Below are 14,830 nucleotides of genomic sequence, written 5' to 3'. Positions count from 1 at the left end.
TATTCTAACAAACATTTGTGGATGCATCTATTATGGCCAGACATGTACTACAAAATGATCAAATCACAGCCCTATGGATCGCCAGAACTCCTCAGTCTAGCATCCTTTGATCATCAAGACCTCTTTAATCATGCTTTTATACGCCATGTTTCTTGTTCATAGTGGTAAGTGAGCCTCTTGTTCATAGTGGTAAGTGAGCTTTAAGTGATTTCAGTTTCGAGTTCTGCCTCATGTCAACAACTGCAACTTTGGGATTAGAAAGACTTGCAAGATTCCATTTCTATCTGTGCCATTTACTGGCTTGGTGTGATTAACCCTTCTTATCTCTGTTTCATCATCTCTAAAATGGGATCATACTTCTTTCTTGAGTAGAAGGCTAAATGAAGTGACACCGGAGGAGTAATCAGCACAGGGTTTGGCACACGGCAAGCACTCTGTAAACAGCTCTCCTTCCATTCCCCCACTAGACTGTAAGTGCTGCAAAAAAAAAACAGTATGTAGTTTACATTCATTTATCGCATTACCTACACTGGTTCCGGTCTTCTTCTCTTCTGCCCCAATTTCTCCCCACTGATTAGGTGCTCTGACACATTGATATCATTCTCAATTATGAATTGTCTGAGTTTAGTACTCCACACTGCCATTTCACTGAATCTGTGATGGGTGAAAAATCCTAAAGCTTGAAGTGATGCAACTTTTAGAGTTTCCTGTGGTTACCCTGTTTCTTGGAAAGATTTCAGACGTAAAGAATTCTCTTTTAAAATCAAGCCTTGACGTCTGTGCAACCTTAGGTCTCTTCCCTTTTCTATTTTTTATTTTATTTTATTGAGACGGAGTCTCACTCTGTCGCCAGGCTGGAGTGCACTGGCACCATCTTGGCTCACTGCAAACTCCACCTCCCAGGTTCCAGCGATTCTCCTGCCTCAGCCTCCCAAGTAGCTGGGACTACAGGTTCGTGCCACCACTCCCAGCTAATTTTTGTACTTTTAGTAGAGCTAGGTTTCACCATGTTGGCCAGGATAGTCTCGACCTCTTGACCCCTGATCCACCCATTTTGGCCTCCCAAAATGCTGAGATTACAGGCATGACCTACTGTGGCTGGCCTCTTATTTCATTTTTTAAAAATTCAGGGCAGGACATTTCTCAAATAAAAAAACCAAGATTGAAGTTGATAGAAAACAATTTTAATTAAACACAGAAGACAGTAACAGTGAATATAAAACATGAAATCCAATATGCAGGTAGGGGAAAACCCCTAGAGGGCCTAAGGGATCTCCACTGAGAATGACCAATACAAATACAGACTTAAGAGTTTCTTACCCACCTGGTCAGAAGTACATGCCTAGCTCTTGTTCCTAGAATCTTTCTTGCCCCAAACAAACATAAACACAAGCACACGCGGCATGCATACACTCACATTCATACACCTCTATTTAGCCCTTTAACACATTCTGCCTTATTCTGGGTTCCTGAAGGCTTGAGAAAGAAAACCTTCTACCTAAGCAATTCACAAGGGCTTTACAATTCCAGTGTATACTGTCTTCCCCTTCTGGGTTTACAGTAGTTGTGGGGTTAAGGACCATTTACTTCCCGGGGTGAATTGCAAACTGGCAATCAAGGGGCTGACTTCCCCCTCCACTGTCCACTTATCAGGTTCAGACCTTCCCAACCATGGAAACTTGGCTGCTGCTTTGAGGATGTTTCATACTTCAGGTCGGTGGAAATCAAAAGGAAACCCTGGAAAGGATATGACAATGAAGATAACATCAAACCTTGGGCATGTCTGGGTTTGTCTGAGGAGTGAGGAACAGCTGGTTTCTTTTTTTATTATTTTAATTTTTGAGATGGAGTCCCAAAGGCTGTCACCCAGGCTGGAGTGCAGTGGTGTAATCTCGCAAGCTCCGCCTCATGGGTTCAAGTGATTCTCTGCCTCTTGGGTTCAAGTGATTCTTAGTCTCCTGAGCAGCTGGGACTAGAGGCTTATGCCACCACACCCAGCTAATTTTTGTATTTTTAGTAGGACAAGGTTTCACCATTTTGGTTAGGCTGGTCTCGAACTCCTGACCTTAAGTGATCTGCCCACCTCAGCCTCCCAAAGTGCTGGGATTACACACATGAGCCACCATGCCCGACTGAGAGATGGTTTCTTTACCAGGTCCTACAGAGGCAGGGCCTCCTCTACCCTTGCCCTGCTTTGTGAACGCCCCAGACAAAGGAAAGGCCATGTTGGAGTACTGTCACCTGATGTGACTTAGCCATTGTAGAAGCAGTGGGGGAGAAACAGGGAGATGGGAGAGCATATGGGGTAGTGTAGGGCAGCGGTCCCCAGCCTTATTGACACCAGCAACCGGTTTCATGGAAGACACTTTTTCCACTGACTGGGATTGGTGGATGGTTTCAGGATGAAACTGTTCCACCTCAGATCATCAGGCATTAGTTAGATTCTCATAAGGAGCGTGCAACCTAGACCCCTCACACACACAGTTCACTATAGGGTTTGTGCTCCCATGAGAATCTAATGCTGCTGCTGATCTAATAGGAGGCGGAGCTCAGGCAGTAATGCTCCCTCGTCGGCGGCTCACCTCTAGCTGTGCAGCCAAGTTCCTAACAGGCCACACACCCAGACAGGTCCTAGGCCTGGGTGTTGGGGACCCCTGGACTGTACAGGATTGGAGAATTCCTTTAGAAACATATTTCCACCTCCCCAAACAAACAACAATGACAAAAAGAAAGAAAGAAAAAAAGGTATTCTGAAGTGAGTTCATAATAATTAGCCAGAAAACAATTCGATTCCTGAACTCAGAGGGGTGTCTTTGGTTCAGGGGAAAGTCATCTGACTGCGAGAATCAGAAGAGCCAGTCCTGTCCCAGCCATGCTCCTTTCCAGCTGCCTGAGCCACTTCTCTATGAGTCCTACTTTCCTCATCTGTAAAATGGGAGTAATAATCCCAGCCTCACACATCGTCTTGTGGAATAAATAAAATAAAGTGTGCTAAAGGGCATCTTCTTGTACTGTGGATTTGGCTGCTAAGTGGAATTGATCTTGGTCTGATTTTTAAACTCAACTGTAAATACTTTCTGTTAATTGTAATTTAAGAGCTAAACATGTTTATAAAATTCCTTGGTCTGGGAAAAAGCAAAGCAGGACAAAAACAACAACAACAAGCAAAACAGGAGGAGGCTTAGTCTACTATAAAAAGAAATGAGTCAGTTAAGAGGTGAGATTTGCATTCTTACCTCAAGAACTTCAATATCTGAATTGACGAATGAGATTTTGTGCGGATTGGGCAGAGGAAATCCTTGCTGCAATTTTGCTAAAATATAGAACAAGACATAAAATAATTGGGCACAAGCACAGAGGTTTTAGCAAGCTTTTTAGTAAGAGACTGACTGACACCTTTTTTTTTTTTTTTTTTTTTTTTTAAGATGGAGTTTTGCTCTTGTTGCCCAGGCTGGAATGTAATGGCATGATCTTGGCTCACTGCAACCTCTGCCTCCCAGGTTCAGGCGATTCTCCTGCCTCAGCCTTCTGAGTAGCTGAGATTACAGATGCCCACCACCATGCCTGGCTAAGATTTTTGTATTTTTAGTAGAGATGGGGTTTCACCATGTCGGCCAGGCTGGTCTCGAACTCCTGACCACAGGTAATCTGCCTGCCTTGGCCTCCCAGAGTTCTGGGATTATAGGCATGAGCCACCGCGCCCAGCATGGATAGCTTTTTAATAATTGATCTTTTCATTCTCCCTGGTTCCACATTTGCATCTCTCTGATATGTCCCTAGAATTTTCCTGGAAGAATTGCTCATTAATCCGTGATTAATAAAAAATGCACTTACAATTATGTTCATTTGGACAGTAGAGAAATGCTGTCCATTTTTAGCCTGCCCAATGTGTATTTTGAAAATACCCAATTAGTGGGTTTTGAGAACATTTTGGTGTCTAATATAAAAAATATTTTAACTGGGCCAGACCCCAGATACTGCAGTTTATGAACAACTGCTATGCAAGGAGAAGGCCCAGGATTATCATTCTTGAAAACTGTGTCTATCCAGTTAGTGGTCCTTGCATAAGACCCACAGAGATATCCCGTAGGGAAAATAATCTCATTTCTGGTTGACTGGAAGGAGATTCTTTACTGCCTAAGGAGCATGGTTTCAATCTTCTTAACTCAACCAGTGTTAGCCGATCTTGCTGAGTTTGCAAATAGAATTGCTAACAGGGCTTGGATCTAGAATAACTAATTGTGCAACCACGTCATTGATGGTACAAACTTTGCAAATTCTGACGCTGGCCTGGATTCGTGATAACATGATAGAAGTACAAGCTTCAGGGTGAAAAGTCCCAAACAATCCCCAGTGCAGCTGATGCAGATGTTAGATGTTAGCCGACGTTACAGTCATATTGTTTACCAATAATCCCTTACCATTGGCCAGTGGGAGCACTCCAAAGTGAAGAATAGAGGACAGAATATTTTCAAACCTCAAGACCTAAAATAAAAGAGGAAATAGAATCAGTTGCCAGATTGGGCTTTTTTGTTTTTTTACTCTGTTACCCAGGCTAGAGTGCAGTGGGATCTTCTCAGAGGGATATACTAGCTTTGTAGAAAATCATATTTCAGGGTTTTCTAACTTTTTCCCTCTTGAAGATGGACACTTCTGCTTCCCTCTGCACTGGATTTTGGTGATACAAATTCAGAGGGACTACAAGGTGTCAGCAAACGTGGCAGCTCAGATATCTACCAAGACAATCAAGAACAACTATTAGATTTCCCAATTAGCAATCTTCCCTTACTTACTGAGAGTCTCAGCCACAGGAGTTCCCTTGCATTACATCATGCTCCAAAGCTAATGCCGTCCCCAGAACACCCAATTTATCTTTTTCTTTAAATTAATTTTTTTTTTTTTTTTTGAGATGGAGGCTCACTCTCGCCCAGGATGGAGTGCAGTGGGTATGTCTGTATCACCAGAGTGAAAATGGGCAGTGGGAATTCACTTTTGCAGTTTGACCTCAGAGTTTATGTATGAAACTATTATGCTACACTGCCTCTTGACATAAAAATGACAATAACTGAAATAATTATTGTAAATATGAAAACACAGAAGTGACAATAACTGAAATAGTTACTGCAAATATGAAAATAGTGACCACTGTTTCTTTAATGCCTACTATGTAGTCAATGTGCTAAGTGCATTTCATGTATAATCTCAGCTAATACTTTCAACAACCCCAAGGTTGGGCCGGGCGTGGTGGCTCACGCCTGTTATCCCAGCACTTTGAGAGGCTGAGGCGGGCAGATCACTTGAGGTCAGGAATTTGAGACCATCCTGGCTAACATGGTGAAACCCCATCTCTACTAAAAATATAAAAAAATTAGCCGAGCGTGATGGCGGGTGCCTGTAGTCCCAGCTACTCGGGAGGTTGAGGCAGGAGAATGGCATGAACCCGGAAGGCAGAGCTTGCAGTGAGTGGAGATTGTGCCACTGCACTCCAGCCTGGGTGACTGAGCAAGACTCCGTCTCAAAAAACAAAAACAAAAACAAAAACAAAAAAAACCCCAAGGTTGTAATTTCAGCTCCATACCTACTCACACTGCCTATTCCAATTTCTTTTTCTCTATAGTATTTTTTAGTAAAAACTATATTTGTTTGTTTTCTGCTACTCTCAGCCTGTCACGCACACATAAGCACAATCACACACACTCTGGAACAGGGTTTCCCAATAGTGGCACTCTTGACGTTTTGGGATGGATCATTCTTTGTTGTTGGGAGCTGTCTTGTGCACCGTGAGATGTTTAGCAGCATCCCTGGCCTCTACCCACCAAATGTCATTAGCATCTCTCCTTCCATCCCAGGATGTGACAGCCAAAAATGTCTTCAGACATTGCCAAATGTTCCTAGCTGAGAATCACTAGTTGAGAACCACTGCTTTAGAATGTAAGTGCCTTGAGGGTAGATATTTTATCTGTTTTGTCTAGAACAGTTCCAGGCTCAATAAGTATTTGTAAGTAAATGAATACTGCTAATACTAATAATTAACGTTATGTAGTGCTGCCCATGAACTAGGCAGTATTCTACCCGGGCATTCTTACACCAAAATCCACTTAACTTCTCTCTGATAGTGCCATCCATGGCACTATGAGGTAGTGATTTTGCTGATCTTCCTGAAGCTTGAGGGAAGGGGGATTCCAAGTCACATGTTGGGGTGTCCTCTTCCCATCAGAAAGTCATCAGGCTGGGAACCCCCCTCCCACAAAGGTCTCCATACAAGCAGCATTGACCTAATTTTAGGAGATGGGCAGAAAGTGTTCAAAGCGTAAACCTAATCATGGCTTAATAATTTACATATTCCTTTGGGATTCTCGTCTCTAACTGTAGAGGATTATTTTAATGAGAAAACGGGCATTCCCTGAGAATGCCTTATACATTGTCTTATACATTTTACTAATATGAGCGTTTTACTATATGAGCATTATATAATGTCTCAACAGTCTTTTGAGTTTTTAAAAAAGTATTTCTGCGTAAATAAAAGTAAACTGTAGAGTTCCTCTCTTGAATGGTTAATGAGCTCAATTGATGAGTAGCTGCATACAGAATTTCAAAGTCAAGTCCTACAATTATGCAGAAATCAAGGACTCCGAGGCAGAGAAAACAATTAACTCGGTATTATATATAGTAGGAGAATCCTTGCTCTTCCAGTGTCCGGTAACCCCAAGAACTCAGATTCCTACCTCAATATTGCTGCGATTGGACTCTGGCAAAGCAAGGCGGAATCTAAAAGAAAACAAGAAAAGTTTAAAGGGGGGTAGATTAAAAAAAAACAGCCATAGTAGAAAGAAACCAAAAAGTAAAAGGATATTTTCAGCTCAAAAGTCACTGTAAAAAAAAAAACACAAGGCCGAGCATGGTGGCCCACGCCTGTACTTCCAGCACTTTGGGAGGCCAAGGTGGGCAGATCACTTGAGGTCAGGAATTTGAGACCAGCCTGGCCAACATGGTGAAACTCCGACTCTACTAAAAAAAATGTAAAAATTAGCTGGGCATGGTGGCATGCACCTGTAGTCCCAGCTACTTGGAAGGCTGAAGCAGGAGAATTGCTTGAACCCAGGAGGTGGAGGCTACAGTGAGCCAAGATCACACTACTGCACTCTAGCCTGGGTATCAGAGTGAGACCCTGTCAAAAAAAATAATAGACAAAAATAAAACACACACACACAAATAAAATTGGGAAGACATCGAGTTCTATTACATCTTCTACCCCTATATTTTGCTGCTTAAGAAGCAGATCAGGAATAGCTTAGGACTTGGATTTGTAACCAGGGTGGGTTCCCCAAGTGCATTTGCTATACGGGACTTAATTTTGGCAACTTGGAATGTAGAACAATCTTAAGAAACAGTTTTCAGGTCTTCTGGCTCTGAACTCAGCCTTGTCACTTCCCTGAGCCCTTGTAATCCCAATCTACTTGATGCTAAATCCTGTGACCAGTCTAGGCCACACCCCTCAGAAAGCCACATTACTCACACCATTTTTTTAGCTGTTCAATCGTTGCACATAAGGGAAGTATTAGCTAAGAAAGCTATCTGATGTGAAAGGTACAGTGTAATTGTTAGTAACCCCATTTCTGCCTCTTTTTAACTCTGTAGATTTACTTAATCTCTCTGGATCTTAATTTTCTCAACTATGAAATATGAATAAGAATATGTGAAATGACTATAGTTAATAATAATATATTGTATAGTTTCAAATAGCTAGAGGGAAGATAGAACACCTTCAACACAAATAAATAACAAATTGTTTGAGATAATAGACACGCTAATTGCCTTGATCTGATCACTATACATATTGATACATATTGAAACATCACTAGGTACTCCATGAATATGTAAAATTATGACATGTCCATTAAACAATACAATTAAAAAAGAACAATACCTGCCTCACAGGGCTGTAGTGAAAATTGAATGAAATGATGCACATAAGATGCCTAGAACTGTGCCTGGCATATCCTTATCACTCTAAATATGAGCCACTTTTATTAGGAAGAGAAATGCTAACAGTTAGAACAGCACACAATGTCCTTGATGTTCTTTTTCAAATATCAACAGAGCACTTGCTGTAGGTCCAAGTAGAAGGGAGTCCTCCCCCCTGACCCCTCTCCCAGCTTGGTAAGGCTGAGTGACAGCGTGTCCTGTTGCTTGATATTTTATGGGAATTTTCATAAGAAAACTCAAGGCCAACGTTGTCTGTTTCCCAGTTTTGCCAAGAGCTGATCCATAAGTAGTCCTCCCAATATACACACTTGATTTTTCTATGCAATAATAATAGTACTATTAAGAAATAGTAATGAATAGAAAAGACTCCTTCATTTTGCAGATGTTTGAGAAACTGAGGGTCAAAGAGGAGAAATATTAATGGCAGATTTGTTACTGGGATTTGGATCTCTTGATGCCCATCCCGGAGCTCTCTTTTTCATATCTTGCTTTTCTTCTTAGCTTTCTATGGCTCACTTTTGCACAGGTCTAGAGCCCTACTTCTGCATCAGCCTTCTAACAAATCTCCCTGTTTCCACTCTTGACCCTCTCCAATCCATCTTCTATACCATCCCCAGGGGGAGCTATGTTCCAGGCATGTCTGATGGAGACACTCTCCTGATCAAAATTCTTTAATGACTTGTGATAATGTAAGTGTCTTGAGGGTAGAGATTTTATTTGTTTTGTCTAGAACAGTTCCAGGCTCCATAAGTATTCGTAAGTAAATGAATGCTGTTAATACTAATTAACATTATGTAGTGCTGCAATAAAGTCCAAGTCACTTATATGGCACATGAGCCTTCCTATACCTTGGCTCCCAGTTGCTTCTCTGCTCTCATCTCTTCATTCTCTACTTTGAATTTTATCCTCATTAACTCTGAACTGCTCAGTGCTATGCTGTTTTATTCATCAGGTGCCATATAGACCTGAGGTTTAAAAAAAGGTATTGGCTTCAAAACATATACCAAAAAATCCTGAAAAATTAACATCAGTACATGCCTACAAAAGGTAACATTATGGCCATGAGTCACGCAACTCAACCCCATCATAGTTAAATATAATTTATATTTAATGTGAACTGTATTTGAATAAATGCAATATATCTTCTGCTGGAGTCTCCATTCATTAGAGGGACTAGGCCAAAGAAGATCTTAACAACTGTGGGTATTTCTGTGCACATTTTATGATATTTCTGTCCTCTGTGCCTTTGCACATGATGTTCTCTTTTTATGGACTTCCCCCTTTCCCTTTCTCTTTGACCAGGTAACTTTTTTTTTTTTTTTTTTTTTTGACAGAGTCTCGCTCTGTCAACCAGGCTGGAATGCGGTGGTGCAATCTCAGCTCACTGCAGCCTCTGCCTCCTGGGCTCAGGCTCAGGCAATCGCAATCCTCCTGCCTCAGCCTCCCAGGTAGCTTTGACTACAGTTGTGTGCCACCATGCGTGGCTAATTTTTGTATTTTTTGTAGAGACAAGGTTTCACCATGTTGCCTGGGCTGGTCTTGAACTCCTGGACTCAAGTGACTCTCCCACCTCATCCTCCCAAAGTGCTGGGATTACAGGCATGAGCCACCACTCCTGGCCCTGGGTGAACTCTTTTTAATTCTTAAGATTTAACTCAGGGTTACCTCCTCTAAGAATCTTTCTGGGCCGGGCACGGTGGCTCAAGCCTGTAATCCCAGCACTTTGGGAGGCCGAGGTGGGTGGATCACGAGGTCAGGAGATCGAGACCATCCTGGCTAACACAGTGAAACCCCGTCTCTACTAAAAATACAAAAAAATTAGCTGGGCGTGGTGGCGGACGCCTGTAGTCCCAGCTACTCTGGAGGCTGAGGCAGGAGAATGGCGTGAACCCAGGAGGCGGAGCTTGCAGTGAGCCGAGATTGTGCCACTGCACTCCAGCCTGGGCGACTGAGCAAGACTCCGTCTCAAAAAAGAAAAAAAAAAAAAAAAAAGAATCTTTCTGTTACTGCATTTAAAAAGCGGATATTCACAGTAGAGATAAGATAGCTCTTGCTCAGCCAGTATCATGTTTGTATCAATTAGGCTTTGAGATTGCTTCAGAGTGATAACTGAGAATCAAAAAGAGAGACAGGTCTGGCAAAGAACAGAAAGACTATCAGTGGCATGGAGGCTCAAACTGATTGCCTTGGAAAATGAGCACCAGAATCTGTAGGGCATCCTTGAGGGCAGTTCTGAAGAAATGTGAGGGGACTCCTCTCTCTGGTTACACCACCTTTTATCATGGGCAAACCTATTCCAGTTTAGAAATTAGCCTACACCTGTGAGTTTCCTTTCATTTCTTTCATCCCAAGTCCAAGCCATGCCTGGCCACCCCAAGACCGCCTGCTATGGGTGAGCTTGTCAGGGATTTTCTTTGAACCAGGCTATCCTTTCCTCCTATGGACATATTAATTCTGTCTCTTTCCTAGTTCTCTAGGCACACTTACCATTTTTGAGTACTGATGAACGATTTTCACTGAATGCAGAGAAAGAGGCAGAGCAAAGAGTAAACTCTCCCAGCACCCTGGGAGGCCAAGGCGGGCAGATCACTTGAGCCCGGGAGTTCAAGACCAGCCTGAGAAACATGGCAAAACCCCAGCTAAATTTTTTTTAAAAAGTTAGTCAGGCCAGGTGTTGCATGCCTGTTGTCCCAGTTACTCAGAAGGCTGAGGTGGGAGGATTGCTTGAGCCTGAAAGGCAGAGGTTGCAGTGAGCCGAGATCACACCACTGCGCTTCAGACTGGATGACAGTGTGAGACCCTATCCCCCCCCCTCAAAAAAAAAGGCAAACTGTCCTTGCCCCTGGCGCTGAAAAACAGGGAAGCTCAACTCAGGCCACCAGGTGGCATCCAATTCCAGTCCTTTGACCTTTTAACCTCTGCCAGGTCCCTAAGCTATTACTTGAAGCCCTGCTACTGGGAACTGATTGTTACTGCAGAACCATGGAGTCACTGGGGAGGAAGGGAGCTCAAATAGCCCTACTTTGCAGACATGTAAAAGTGTAGCCGGCCCGGTGCAGTGGCTCGCACCTATAATCCCAGCACTCTGGAAGTCTGAGGCAGGGGGATGACTTCAGCTCAGGAGTTCAAGACCACCTTGGGCAAGATGATGAAACCCCATCTCTACAAAAAAATTTAAAAAATTAGCCCACTGTGCTGGTGTGAGCCTGTAGTCCCAGCTGCTTGCGGGCTGAGGCAGGAGAATTGTTTGAGCCCACGAGGTTGAGGCTGCAGTGATCCATATTTGCATCACTGCACTTCAGCCTGGGTGACAAAGTGAGACCCTCTCTCAAAAAACAAACAAACAAAAGCGTAGTCTATTTTTACTGTGCGCCATAAATATGTACAACTGCTATGTGTCTATTAAAACACAAAACTTAAAAAAGTTTTATAGAAGATTTATTGCCCGGATTGAAACCAGAGCTAAAGTGCAAACTCTTAAGCATGGCGAAGGCCCTTCATGATCTGGGTGAATATAGGAAATATGACCTAATGGTAACCAAGTGTCAAGGTTAAGCGTCAAGATCAAGTGCCACAGCGCTCACAGTGTTATTCCTCCAACTCTGTGTCCACGGCAGACGTTGAAAATCAATCCCACCACTCAGTACCCTTTGAACTTTTGTTTATGTCTTTGCCCCCTGACTCTGAACTCCGTAAGAGTAGAGATCCAGTCTTAATTATCTTTGTATTCTCAGGATTGAGAACTTGGTACATTTAGGCATTTAATGTTCACTTATTCATGGATTGAGTCATTCAGCAAATATTTATTATGTGTCAGTACTGGGACAAGTGCTAGAAATAGCAGCATTGTGAGCAAAACTAGACACAACCACTGTTCTCATGTAGCTTACAACCTAGTGGGGTGGCAGTCATTAATCAAATCATCCCACTAATTAAGGTTTAATTACAACTGAGATAAATGCTCTTAAGGAAATAAACAATTTCATGAAGTCAAAAGACAAAGAGGAACTTGATCTCATTTGGTAGATGTAGGAAGGTTTCCAGGGGAGGGCTGCTTGAGCGGAAATATGAAGGATGAGTAAGATTCAAAAGGCAAAATGGGGAAGGGAGTGGGGAGGGTTCCAGGCAGGGTTGCAAAAGTCCCAAGAAGGGAAATGATAGCTGGGAGAGCACAGCAGGGCACTGCGAGAGGCAGACGAGATTGACCAGGCTCAGAGCCTCTGGTTGTGTTACGATTTTCATCTTTATCCTCAGAGCAAGAAATCCAATGAAGGTTTTTTAAGAAAGGAGATGATGTCTGTGTTTTGTAAAGATCATTCTGGCTGCAGCATGGAGAAAAGATCAGCAGGCCAAGGGGCTACCCAGGTGCTCATTCTGTGCTCAGGAAAAGTGCAAGGCAATGTGAAAAATTTAACCTCTATCTATGATTATGAGGGATGGCGAGAAGTCATTTGTAGGAGGTGATTAGAGAACAACACAAAGCAACGTATACTCAGGTGCTTCTTCATAAGTTTATACACCACAGAGACTTGCTGCAGAGGCTCTAAAAAGGGTGTGAAGCCGGGCTCGGTGGCTCACGCCTGTAATCCCAGGACTTTGGGAGGCTGAGACGGGCGGATCACCTGCAGTCAGGAGTTTGAGACCAGCCTGGCCAACATGGAAAAACCCCGTCTCTACTAAAAATACAAAAATGAGTCAGGCATGGTGGCGCATGCCTGTAATCCCAGCTACTCGGGAGGCAGAGGCAGGAGAATTGCTTGAACCTGGGAGGTGGCGGTTGCAGTGAGCCGAGATCACACCACTGCACTCCAGTCTGGGTGACAGAGCAAGACTCCATTTCAAAAAAAAAGTGCAAAAAGATAAAGAAACCAGTGTAGGTTAGAGTTGTGTGTAGGTGTGTGTAAGCGTGCATGTGTGTGTGATATGAGGCATATCATGGGGGGAAAACAAGTTTCCCTTTGAGAGAAGACTCTGTAGACCTCTCTGGCATGCCCCTTGTCACCCGGTAGTGTTTCTCCCACCAGGCTGTGGACCTGGAAAATAGAAACCATTGTCCTTCTGTGTTAAAAACAGTGCAGAGCACATAATAGGTGCTCAGTAAATTCTTACTGGATGGATACGTGGATAAATGAGCAGACGAAGGACATGGGTTGGGGAGTGTTTGTTGGAATTGGGGTCCCTTTGAAGGTGAGCCAGTCTAAAGCAGAATGTTTGTTTTAGTGAGCTGAGGAAGATAAGGTTGGCTGGCTTGAGAAGCAGGACCAGCTGATGAAGAGCTTGAAAACCTCAGGCTGTGGATTTAATCCGATGATGAAAAGTTTTAAGGGGAAGAATGTGTTGAACCCATTCCACCATTAAAGTACCCTCTTGATGAGTAAGAGTTATCCAATGTTTGAATTTCATTGTTTCCTGCAGCCTGGAAATTCTGGAAGAAGCTTCCATTTGGGATTTCCTCCTCTGACAGGGGCTACCCCACTGTGGTATTCTTCTGCCATGGCTTCAAGAGTAGCTTAGAGGAAGGGTGGAGCTGGGGGTCAACCCAGGTGCCAAGTCTGAGCTCCAATGGCTTGTTCATCATTGGGAAATGTTTATCTGCCCAAGCTTGAGGAGTATAGTTAGGTAGTGATTCCATCTGCTTGTAGTCAGTTATATTTGCATTCTCGGACTATATTGCTTGGGAGGAGTTGTAGGGTGTGTGTGTGTGTGTGGTGTGCATGTGTGTTGATGGTGGAGTTCAATTTGGAATGTCCAAAGCCTCAATCAATGCAATGTCAAAAAACAAAAACAAAAAACCTCCTAGGTTATAAATGGTTCAACAATAACGTACATCTGATTGCCTTGAGCTTTGCATGGGATTAAGAGGGTTAGAATTAAGTCATCTGGATGAAGACCAAGGGAACGTGTCATTTAACTTGGCCTCTGAAGTAATCTAAAACATGTCTACTATGTGGGCCAAACTGTACTGAGGTTGCCTCCAAAGAGAAGTATGTTTGGAATAACTCTCAATTGTAGATGGAGCAGTGAGTCTGGTTTAAAACTCCACAGCTTTAAAAACCATCCTGACTTGTCATGTCTCTTGGGATCAATTTCTCCCGGTTATTTGGTCAAAATTTGATTTTAGAATGGGGAAAGAGAATGGAATACTAGTACTACTAGGAACAAATATTTCTTGATCAATGACTATATGCTGACTGTTGTGCTAAGTGATTTACATACATTATCTCATCCACCCATACAACAACCTATGGAGGGGTGTTCTGTTTTGCTGATGAGGAAACTGATACTTAAAGAGGCTAAGTAACTTGCCTGAGGTCACACAGGTAGCAAGTGGAAGAGGTAGAATTCAAATCCAGATATGCCTGACTCCAGACACTGTGCTTTTTTTTTTTTTTTTTTTTTTTTTTTTTTTTTGACAGAGTATCGCTCTGTCGCCCAAGCTGGAGTGCAGTGGCGCAATCTCCGCTCCCTGCAAGCACCGCCTCCCGGGTTCACGGCATTCTCCTGCCTCAGCCTCCTGAGTAGCTGGGACTATAGGGGCGTGTCACTACACCGGGCTAATGTTTTTGTATTTTTATTAGAGACGGGGTTTCACCACATTGGCCAGGCTGGTCTCAAACTCCTGACCTCATGATCCACCTGCCTCTGCCTCCCAAAATGCTGGGATTACAGGCGTGAGCCACCGCGCCTGGCCGAGACTGTGCTCTTAACTAGACATGCTCAAAGAGCTCAAGTGTGTTATTAGAATTCCTAGTTTTTTACTTTCTTTACCATTTTCTCCCCTTGATTCCTTGATATAATGAGAAAAGTGCTGTGTATTTTTTTCGATTTCAGGATAACCAGTTCG

The 14,830-nt window shown here is 43.1% G+C and overlaps 1 protein-coding gene across 2 annotated transcripts in view; it reads right to left on the bottom strand.

The window, feature by feature from the left end:
- Positions 1 to 1,162: 1,162 nt before the first annotated feature.
- The window catches only part of BPIFC (BPI fold containing family C), a 60,644-nt gene continuing 46,976 nt past the window's right edge, over positions 1,163 to 14,830 (bottom strand). The window contains exons 15-18 of one of the 2 annotated variants that reach the window (XM_050745867.1): positions 6,726 to 6,768; positions 4,422 to 4,485; positions 3,237 to 3,313; positions 1,163 to 1,737 (exon numbers count right to left, since the gene is read on the bottom strand). In XM_050745867.1, coding sequence (XP_050601824.1) covers positions 1,615 to 1,737; positions 3,237 to 3,313; positions 4,422 to 4,485; positions 6,726 to 6,768 — 307 coding nt within the window. In that variant the 3' untranslated portion in view covers positions 1,163 to 1,614. The remainder of the gene's footprint in view (positions 1,738 to 3,236; positions 3,314 to 4,421; positions 4,486 to 6,725; positions 6,769 to 14,830) is intronic. The other variant, XM_050745868.1, reaches the window with a different exon arrangement.

The sequence above is a fragment of the Macaca thibetana genome, chromosome 10 (genome assembly GCF_024542745.1).
Source record: "Macaca thibetana thibetana isolate TM-01 chromosome 10, ASM2454274v1, whole genome shotgun sequence".
Classification (NCBI taxonomy): Eukaryota; Metazoa; Chordata; class Mammalia; order Primates; family Cercopithecidae; genus Macaca; species Macaca thibetana.
Note: the sequence above shows the minus strand (reverse complement) of the source record. Positions and strands in the feature narration are given on the sequence as shown.